This window comes from Leuresthes tenuis, unplaced genomic scaffold (genome assembly GCF_036924035.1).
Source record: "Leuresthes tenuis unplaced genomic scaffold, fLeuTen1.0.hap1 SCAF_10, whole genome shotgun sequence".
Lineage (NCBI taxonomy): Eukaryota > Metazoa > Chordata > Actinopteri > Atheriniformes > Atherinopsidae > Leuresthes > Leuresthes tenuis.
The window spans coordinates 2,908,085-2,919,057 of NW_027325364.1; the positions used below are offsets into that span (position 1 = coordinate 2,908,085).

The 10,973-nt window shown below is 42.4% G+C and overlaps 1 protein-coding gene across 3 annotated transcripts in view; it reads right to left on the reverse strand.

Annotated features, from left to right (window-relative positions):
- Positions 1-8,216, reverse strand: part of LOC140315936 (membrane-spanning 4-domains subfamily A member 6C-like) — a 139,479-nt gene extending 131,263 nt beyond the window's left edge. Inside the window, exons 1-7 of one of the 3 annotated variants that reach the window (XR_011917298.1) lie at positions 8,140-8,210; positions 5,781-5,975; positions 5,396-5,515; positions 4,190-4,246; positions 3,087-3,284; positions 2,124-2,246; positions 1,165-1,287 (exon numbers count right to left, since the gene is read on the reverse strand). Coding sequence is in view for 2 of the 3 variants with exons in the window: in XM_072393551.1 (XP_072249652.1) it covers positions 1,222-1,287; positions 2,124-2,246; positions 3,087-3,284; positions 4,190-4,246; positions 5,396-5,515; positions 5,781-5,957 (741 nt within the window). In the remaining variant the exon portion in view is untranslated. Of the gene's footprint in view, positions 1-850; positions 1,288-2,123; positions 2,247-3,086; positions 3,285-4,189; positions 4,247-5,395; positions 5,516-5,780; positions 6,021-8,139 lie in introns of those variants that run through there. The other 2 variants (XM_072393551.1, XM_072393550.1) reach the window with 2 other exon arrangements.
- Between the last annotated feature and the right edge of the window lie 2,757 nt (positions 8,217-10,973).

A 10,973-nucleotide genomic window follows, 5' to 3' on the forward strand; every position in this document is an offset into this window, starting at 1 on the left:
GGAGACAAACGCATGGATTTGTCTTTCTAAGTCTAAGTTCCTTTGATTCTGGCCATGTTTTTTAGACGGTAAAAAGCTACTGATGTTATTGATTTAATGTGGCTGTTAAAGTTCAGGTCTGAGTCCAATGTTACCCCCAGATTTCTAACCTGATTATTAGGTTTTAGAGTCTCAAGGTGACTGATGACCCTTTCTCTTTGTTTCTGTGGGCCACAGACAATAATTTCAGTTTTGTCTGAGTTTAGTTCTGCCTCCACACACTGATCTGTTGGATGCAGCGACACAATGTACCTACAGGCCCGTGTCCTCCTGCCATCAGTGACACGTAGATCTGAGTGTCATCTGCATAGTTGAGGTAGGACACATTATAGCTCCGTATCAGCTGGCCTAATGGAAGCATGTACAGATTGAACAATAGGGGTCCCAGGATTGACCCCTTGGGAACCCCACAGGTTATAGCCATTTGGTCTGAGACAGCAAAATAATTCCTGTCCTTGAGATAGGACTTGAACCAGTTTAAAGCACTACCAGAGATTCCCACCCAGTCTCCTAACCTCTGTAATAAGATCTCTCATCATGGCTGCCAGTTAGATACTTGTTGGTCATTCTACTTACTGGGTGCCTTCCTGAGTAAAAGAACAGACTGTTAAACCGAACCAGCCCATTCAAAGCACCATTGGAAAGGATTATATCTGAGCAATAAACATGTTGCTGCTGGAACAGTGAAATAATTACTGGAGTTAAAAGTTTTAGAGAATCAGAGAGAACAAGACAAACCAAGACAAAGCAAACAGTTCCCTCTAAAGTTAAGATGAGCAACTGCAGAGTTTTTCACAGAAAATACTGAGAATAATAAAAGATGTGACAGCACACAGCTTTGATGACTTTATTTGTTTGCTTAATATTGTAAATATTGCACATATAAAATTCCCTCATGCCACAAACGCTCATGAACCCTCGAACCAACAACTGTGAATATAGGCACAATGCTAATTAGAAGAATGAGTGGTTATAGTAACGTCAAATATCAATATAAAAACGTAAAGCAGCACATTCAATATGATGAAGTGCAAGTTGACCGCTGAAGAGCATTTCTTTGAGCAACTCTTGGAAAAGACCCAGAAGTTAGGAGACAGCTGGAGTTTGAATAAACCTTTGCAGTAGAGTGAGTCAGAAGAACAAAGGATTATGCTTCGTATTCAATGAAAGTATAAAAGACACTTAGATGCCAGGCTTAGTGGTCACTTCCTCCAGCAGTGGTTGGCACAGTTCTGGGTCATCAGAGCTCTAAAAGAGAGAAATCATAATGGGAAAGCATGTTTAAAAAAGTAGATGTGCAGCAGACTTTAAACTGAAAATAACGACCGAAACCAGGTCAAAACGGCCGGCTGCCTCTGTCCAAAGGGTGAATTACACCAATTCCTCCGAATCAGAATTATTTATATAAACTGTGTGCAGCCCAAGTGGCAGTTTGGTTCATATCAGCTGGTCCAATCGGCAATTTAATTCTTAGAAACTAAAGTAGCATTTCAACCAAAGCACCTGGAACTTATTGGTCCTGGGGGATTTCTTCCAAGAAGCTTAGAGATTGTTTCAGCTCTGGGTCTTTTGCATTTCCACTGCTGTCTAAGGTTCAGGGTAGATCAAGTCTGTTAAAGTCTAAAAGCTCTCTTTTCACTTGAGTGTCACAGCAGGCTTAACTCAGAGACGTGTAACAGATTTTAAGACCTTAAACGCGCTTTTTCTTTATATCTGGTTTGAAAAAACACTGATATGAATCAAGAAGTCGATATATCAGCACCACAAGCTCCACTCTGAAGGGTCTGGGTAATTTTCAGAGTATCACGGTGTCTCCCTACCAAGGCAATATGGGTAAATACCAGGTCAAAATACGTCCCACAGAAGCCAGAACCCTTTTTAGCACCTGGTTCCTGCAGTGGAAATGAAGATAGTTGAGGAAACAACCCTCCTAAAGACCCTAATTCCTGTCCAAATGGAGCCTAAGAGACAGTTTTAAATGAGCTACTTCACCTTAAAGTTCAGAAACGTTCACATAATGACTGATACAAAAGCACTCAAAGAGTTTACAGGGTAAATAAAAGATTCGATGGTCCATTCTCTACCTCGTTCTGCTCCTTCCCAGCGCTCCTCAGAGCTTTGATCCCCAAGACAGCGGAGCTGATGACGACACAGAGCTCCAAGACTGACAAGACAACCAGAACACCGCTGATGCTTCTCAGGAGGATCTGACCGGACAAAAAGAACACCGTTACCTTCAACTCTTCAGGCTTCAATCTGCAGTGGCCCAGGAGCTTTAGATCCCAAACAGCGGATCGAAAGCAAGTCTTTTGAGTTTCTTTTGCAGCCAGTTTGATTTGAGGGTATTCAGTTGGTTGCATTTTGCACTTTTCAGACTAGATATCACTACACCTCACAATAAACCCTCAATAGAGACGTGAGTGGATGTCGGTTAACTGACATCTTTAATGTAATAAGAGGATATTTTTCTCTACTGAAATGTGTGCTTCTATTGCTTTAAAAAGAAGATTCAAAAGATAGAATAGAATAGAAAAGAAAAGGATAGGATAGGATAGGATAGGGACCTTTCGTGTGGGAGACCTGGGATAGGATAGGATAGGATAGGATAGGATAGGATAGGATAGGATAGGATAGGATAGGATAGGATAGGATAGGATAGGATAGGATAGGGACCTTTCGTGTGGGAGACCTGGGATAGGATAGGATAGGATAGGGACCTTTCGTGTGGGAGACCTGGGATGGGATGGGATGGGATGGGATGGGATGGGATGGGATGGGATGGGATAGGATAGGATAGGGACCTTTCGTGTGGGAGACCTGGGATGAAACCCCCTGCATGAAAGGTACTACCTCCAGTAGGGGTCCTTAGGCTATTTTTTTTTGGATAAAAGCGTCTGCTAAATGCATAAACATACACAACATAAACAGAATAGAATAGTCTTTATTGTCACGGGGTGGAACAACGAAATTTGAGATGAAAGCAGCTCAGGGGATAAGCACAGATGGAAGCTGTTAAAACTGACTGTGGTAATGACCTTCAAACTCACCAGAGCCATTTCTTTGACTTCCAAGCAGTTCTCCTTCATGTTCTCCGAAGAATATGGCCTCTGCGTAGCTCTGTATCCGTCACTGTAATCATCACAGCTATACCAAATATGTGCAAATCCTAACTGGAGGCTGTAAAGCACAATGCCTGCAATGGCAAAACCAACTCCAGCCAGGTTCAGAATCACATTGAGGGTGACCTAAAATACAAGAGCAGTCAGTTACAAGCAAACAAAACGTAACACAATGCACTCTATAATTCAAGAAGACAATAATTAAGTCAAACTCTAACCCAAAAAAGTAGAAAATACACATGAGACAGTCAGTGCGGTTACATGAGCGCCATCGGATCGGATTAATGGCTAAATTACAATAAAGATTGAGTTATTCAGCTCATGTAGACGCCTTAATCTGACAAAAAAACGGATTGGATCGGGTTAAGACTCAGAGACTCGATCCAAACACACCGAACGTGCCTGGAGACGACAGTGGATCGGATCGAGCGTTCTGCACAAGGTCATGCTCCAGATTTTTTCCCGCGATCGTCACCCGGAAGCCGAAGGAGACGATATTACTGTTGCTGTCGTCAGAAAGAAAGAAAGAAAGAAACAACGCGAGAATGCGCCGTTGTGCATAACCAGGGATGGACTGGGACCAAAAAACGGCCGTTAATGGCCGTTTTTGAACAGGGCCGACGGCCGTTCTGGACTTTTCCAGAATGCACAGATTACCAGTCCAATCCTGGCCATAACCAGCTCATCACAAACTAAATGTAGAGGGACGCAGCTTCATCTCGCTCTGCGTTCGCCATCTTTCTGAATGCCTGAGTTTGTTGTTGTTGGTGGTGAAGACGTCAACAGGAAGTGGCTCTATTAGCGATAGCTGAAATGGGGACAGCGCCACCTATGGTACCGGGGTATGACATGCTTTGTGCCAGTGATTCCATTTATTCACCGCCATATATCCAAGGATAATTACCCTCAGATAAGGAGCAGAACCCGACTGTAGCTGTAATCCAGTTAATCTCATCATGTAGACCCACTGATTGTCTGTTAGATTTGACTTAGATTGCTCTAAAGTAACAAGTGTTAGATTAACTACTCACCAGACAAGGACTTGGGTACTTCTCAGACAGAATGCACACAATGCCAAACACAGTGAACTGGACAAAAGAGGAAAAAAAAGATTATTTTCACATTTTAAACCAAAACCATAGTCAATGCGTATCATATTCTATTGAATAAACAGCAATTTGAGCTCCAAAGAGACTTCCTCATGTGCAAACTTAGACTTAGCAGCATGAAGCCGGTGGTAAATATGCTCAATACAAGAGTTTCTCCAGAAACCAGAAACCATTAATCCTGCCATGTTTTTCACTTCAAGCATGAACATCTTTTCATTGCAGCAGTTAGTTTGATGATCAGGTTTCATGGCGCTGTCTCAGTGGAATTATGTGTTGAAATAAAGCAAATATTCAGTTTTCTGATCTGGTGTTAGAGCTGCAGTGTTGCTTAAATATTCAAACACACTTTAAAACCTCATTTTTCACAAACCGGATGAAGTAAATTATAAAAACCCTGGTTCAAGATGATTAGATATTATATTATATAGATGATACAAAGGGAGGTTCAAAGCACATTCTGCCTCGTTGTTCTAATATTTTACCAGAGATATGTGTGGAGTGGCACATCCATTGCCAAAGGAAAAAGGATCTGCAGATGGGTGTTAAAAGCAACCAGAACATCATCTGTATCTGTAGCATTAATACAAACACTGATTCTGTGAGATAAAACCCAGCCAGCTCCAGCCTGTCTACCCTGCTGCCATCTGCTCAGAGATACGACTGTAGCAGCAGTATTCATACAAAGCCTTCAGAATAAACTATGCACTAAAATACTGTGGCTCCCCTTGCAACCCTGCACCCCCACTTTACCAGATAAACTGATCAGAGTTCAGACAACAGCCAGAAATCCATCACGTTTGGCACAAAAAACCCAGAACAGTATCAGCCAAACGCCAGCTTCTATCCAGTGTGTGACAAGAAAGTTTAATCCATCCATCTTTAACACATTAATCTGTTTTATCAGTTTGATTAATCCAGTTTAGGGTTACAGGGGGGGGGCTGGAATCTATCCCAGCTGTCATGGTCCATCACAGGGCCACTTAGAGACCAACAAGACACTCTTTGGGACAATTTAGAGACACTAATTAAGCCAACTTGCATGTTTTTGGACTGTGGGAGAAAGTATTTCGGTAAAGCTTTCGAAGGAACAGTTTTAAACTGTTCAGGGTTGCCGGGTCACTTGCTTACCAGTGCTCCCAACCAGAAAGGGTACCCAGTGATATCCAGACGCCACCAAGAAAAACCACGAGTAAAGCGGAAGATGCAGCCGAGGCCAATATTGAGCAACCCAACCATGATCTGTATGACCTGTGAGAGAGAAAGCGAAGACAGAACAATAAGCATCTGGGGCGAAGACACCGACACGCTCTCAGTTTTATACACATCTGTGAAGAAAATGGCCAAGAAACACCTGAGGACATTCATATGTGGCTGTAATATGAACACAGCAGCAGGGTGGGTTCAGTTTCCACAAGCAAACGATTTATTCCCAAACTGAGCCAGGTGAGAATGAAAGAAAAGGCTCTTAATAAGAAATCACAGCATTTTGGAAACAGCAAAGACTGCCGCTCACCCCGAGGACCGACAGAGACGTCCTCAGGACCCTCCTCAGCTGCTGAGACACCGAGCAGCACAGGGGGCTGTAGCAAAGGGATCTGATGATCTGGCACAAAGGAGGCCAGTGACTCTGGGGGTCAGAGGTCAAAGTGAACACGGTGACCCCGTCGGATTTGCTCATGGTGAGAGACATCCTGCCTTCTCCTGGAGGCTGAAGCAGACAAGACGGCACACGCTGAATCCCTCAAACTGGCTCCTGCACGAGTGAGAAGACGACTCATTTGGATTATCTCAGATTAAATCTTCTAACAGTTAGACACAAGGAAGCAGTAAAGCTAAATGAAGACGTGGAACATGAAATATGTGATCAAAGCATCCATCCATCCATTTTCTATACCCACGTTATACAATTTTAGGGCCGCGGGGGGCCTGGAGCCCATCCCAGCTGGCATGGGGCGAGAGGCGGGGTCCATCACCAGTCCATCACAGGGCCCCACAGAGACAAACAACCATCCACACTCACTCCTACGGACAATTTAGAGCCACCAGTTAACCCAACAGCATGTTTTTAGGAAGCCGGAGAACCTGGAGAGAACCCACACATACAGGGGAGAACATGCAGCTGGGGGTCCAACCTGGAGCCTTGCTGTGAGGTTGAGAAGGTCCCAGAAGGCTAACATGGTGTGGGTAGCTATGGCGTAACCACGCATTCTTTGGGGGCGTCGTGCCCCCCCCCCAATATTGAGAAAATACCAACCTGTCCCCCCCAATATACAGAAGAAAATATGTAAAATGCATGTTCTCCTTTTATGAACCCTGTCAAGGGATCGGTCTCTTGTTACGTCTTATTTATTTTCAACTTATTTCCGTGTGTTACCATGGGAACGTAACGGCTGCGCCGCGGTTACCGTGGGAACGTAACGGCTCAATGAGAGTGACCCGCCGGGCGCGCCGCCGTCTCAGCAGCGGCTCTCCTTATCTTTACGTTGGACTTCTACTTTTGACGGAGCCGCTGCTCAACAGAGCAGATTGTACCAGAACAGGAAATCCAACACAGAATCAACAAAATAAACTTCCGCCCCCTTTCAAAATAAAAAACTTAAAACAAAAATAACATTAGACTATTAGACTTTTCATTGTTAATGCACATTTTGAGACATTGACACAATAGAAATGAACCTGGACTTAAAAGTCCTCGGCACATTTTTTGTTAAAGGAAAAGTCTGTACTTTGTTACATCATTAGTTGTCCTTATTAAAATATTTCCATAAACATGCTTTGGGTATTTGGTCGTTTTCCATTGGAAGCTGTCCTATTTGCTACAGAACTACTGGAAGAGCATAATTGTAATTGGTAGGTGTGTTTAAGGTCAGTAAACAGTAAGCAACTAACCAAAACAAAGTGGGGGGGCAGTCACTGTCTCGGAGAAATTACACTATTCCTTTAGATGTGAACTTCCATGGTCAATTTAGTCCTCTAAACTATGTTCTAAATGTCCAATTTTTCATATATAAATAAAGAATTGTAGATAATGCACTCAACAATTTTGTTTTTCTTGGACCCCCCCGATGTCTAAACCATGGTTACGCCCTTGGTGGGTACTAAGCTGCCACTTACTCTCTGGGCGGTGAAATAACTTCTGATATCTCTTTTCTTTTTCAGTGACTTTTTCTATTTCCAAAGCAGAAACACGGGCAGAAATGTTGAGCCCAAACGAAATATTAATGCGAGGATTTACTTTCGTGATTTTGTGGCGTCAAGCCTGTCTGCAACAGCCAATCTGATATTTTACCGTCAACGCGGCATCTTCCAGCAACTCTACCACACAGCGCGTGTCCTCATGGGGGGCGATGACGAGAGAGGCTGACCTTCAGCCAATCAAATGGCAGCATATCTAACCTCGATGCGATGCATGTTGCACTGATCTGCACGTCGGAAAAATAGTTCTCTACAAAAGCTTAAGACTACGAATGAGTTTGCGTAAAATATTATATTTAATGCATTATGTCAAAAATTGTTATATTAGAATATTATCAAAAATATCGGAAGGGAGAACTCTGTCTTTCCCAAACTTTGGCTGTGACTTGTCGCTATGGTCCCTATTAAAGCAGGACCAGCAGGGGATGCATTTCTCTGCCTAACACCAGAAACAGTGAGCATTGAAATCAGCTGTTTTATACATCTGCTTAGTTCCGCGCAAGAAAATCAACATCATGCCCAAAGGTTCCTAAAAATCCAAATACTTTGAGCTGTTTTTAAGTTTCTGGTGTCAAATTACAAACTTGCTCGGTTTGGTTTGTTTTGCTCGCGGTGCTGGACTAAAATGTAGACATTAAGTAGTCATAAGCCTAATTCAACGTAACGAAGAGACTGACCTGTTAAGAGTAGAAGCAAAACGAACCCAGCAGACAATAAACTGATGGTTAATTTGGTGCGCAGCTGCAGGACGGACTCTGGCAAACTGTTCCCGGAAGTACCTCCTCTTACTGGAAGCTGTGAGGAATATTAACCCTGTGTTCGATACCAAACTTTATCAAATGTCAGTGAGCACATACTACAGTAAATTATGCTGAAGTAAGTCGCCTTTGCAACGGAGATACGGCAGAACGAATGGAGCCAAAGTGTAAGAGGTGATTCTTCTCTATGTGAGCAGCCCAGTCTCACACAGCAGAGAAACCTTCCATTTAGTAGATTACATTAAAAGTGTTGCTTTTTTAAGCTTTCTGAGTGTTTCACTGGATTGTTGTGTTGTGTCTATTGAGTCAAACGTTAAAAAACGTTTTTATAAAGAAATGTATATATAAAATAGTGCCCTCTGGTGGACAAATGGTGTATCAGCAACACTTCCGGTAACTCCTCAAATCTCTTCATATTGTCTGTTTTGACTTCATTATGATGACATTTTCTTGTCCTTTTCAGTGAGAAATGCTTTGCTTTCTTTTCATATGTCTGGCTGCCTCAGATACTAAAAAAAAACAGCTTAAAACATGTAATTATTATTGCATCATCGGTAATACATGTTTCTCGCTGTGGTCATTTGAAGCAGGACATTCCAGTGAGATGAAACACTTCCTCTCTGGGTTCCCTCGCTTGTTCTTCTTTATCTAATTCAAACTTTTCTCGTGTAAAGCAGTGACAGGAGGAGACTGAGGTGAATCAAAGACAAGTGAATTTCTGAAACGTTTAGTCCCTTTGGTGTTTGAGAGAGATTTTCTGGGATCTAATTATGAGATTATGTGCAAAGATGAAGCAGCTGCACTTAAGATTGAACAGTTACACTGAAGGAAAAGGCAGCGTGTGAAACAAACTAGGCTCTTATTTTGACAAAAAATGTCAAGAAAGGGACAATAAGTGTAATCTTGCAGTCTGGAAGAAAAGCCACAGCTGTGACACAGTTCCATATTTGCATTTGATAGGATTGTTGATCAATGTTATTGACTGTTTGCAGACTTAAGGACATTCCTACACTCACTCATTCTCTTCCAAAAATACCCACCTTCCTCATGGCCACATTCAAAATAAAATGAGTGACTTAACAGCGTCTAACTCAAGAAAAGAGACAGATTTCTGCAGAGGAGGATACATAACCAGCATGGACTCGTGTTACACTGACTATCCCCCCGTTTGCTGCTTTGTGGCAGGTGCAGAAAGGAAAATGCATCCATGCTCAAATGCAAACAGGTAGTTTTAAGCCACAATAGCTTCTTTGTTATTTAAACTGTTCATTAAAAGATAAAGAGGTTAAAAACTAAGTTTAATTAAGGGTCTTTCACTCTGTGAAGAGTCACAGCTCGAGCCCGGGCTCCAACACAGACACATGCAACATTAGGTCAGCTTTTACTGCAGGTCTAATAGTAATATACTTAGAGACATCTGCAGAGTTCCTACTTTTACTCGAGCATCGGATCTATCCCGTATCCCCTGGTTATCTATTCAGATTGGCTTTTAAGTTGAAGTACCAGTGACAGGAAGTCTCATTTTTGTTGCTGGTGCCTGAACTCACGATTGGAAAAGCAAACTGTGAGAGTTATAGGAAGTCTGAGGGAACTCAGCAGGTGAGTGTTCTGCTGTAAAGACACATTTATAGTTATAAGAATTAATTTGAAGATTAATATTCCGTCATTTGAGCTCTGAAAACTGTGTGATTTGCATGTTTTTATTCATGTTTTCGATGCCTGCATAATAGAGGAATAAAGAGAAAAGATGGCTTTAAAAATGCCTCTTTTAAACGGTTTGTTGGTATATTACACATTAGTGAAAACATTTATCACATCCTTTTAACTTTAAATCATAAGACAAACTTTCTACAACATCCTCCCTTCAAATGGCAAAAAGCTGTTTGTGAACAATGCTTCAGCTGTGCTTCAGAGGGACAAATACCTCCAAGAAGCTGTGAAAGTTGATTAATCTGCTCACTATGAACTCTTTGTTGTTCCGATACTGGCGTTCTGCACAGGGTCTAACCCCCCTGTCACCCAGTGTCAGCTGGGATAGGATCCAGCCACCCACAACTGTGGATGAACCGGGCAAAAGGGAATGAAAAGATGTTACAAAACAGTGAAGTTTAGACATATAGTTTATGTTTTGTGCAGCAATTGCTATGATTTACAATGGAATTGGGGAATTTGGGCCATTACCGAGAGATGTTTCGTCATTTTATGTTATTGGGCTGATTCTACAATATCAATAAATAGCATTTTCTTACCTCAAAATACTCAGATGCATGAGTACCAAATGCTGACTGAGCAGTATGTGAATGATCCTCTTCGGCGCCTCAAGCAGAGCATCAGGGCTGCGATGGTTTGGTTTCTGCTGCCATTTGTTGGTCTTTACGGTTGTTGAGTGTCTCTTTAAGACTGCTGAATACTGTTTGCTGTAATCACTTTTGTTAATCTTCGTTCTTTGTTGTCATTTCATGTCTGATCTGGGGGATTTGCTCATAAAAATTCACCCAAAGAAAGTGCATATTCAGCGCTGACAGATGCATTTTTACAGAAACTAACACTTTTAACACGTCCAGTTGATACGATTACCCAGATGTGAATGATATGAGCGCCTGACACGGAGTAGTTTTGGGTCTGGTGGACCTATGGTCAGACTCTTTTCCAGCTGCAGCCATTTCTGATCAGTCGGCTTGCATCAAGCAGAGACTCCCAGCTGGCCCTGGGTGGTCTGGGCCCCAAAGTCCAGCAGCCATGTAAAGAGTGAT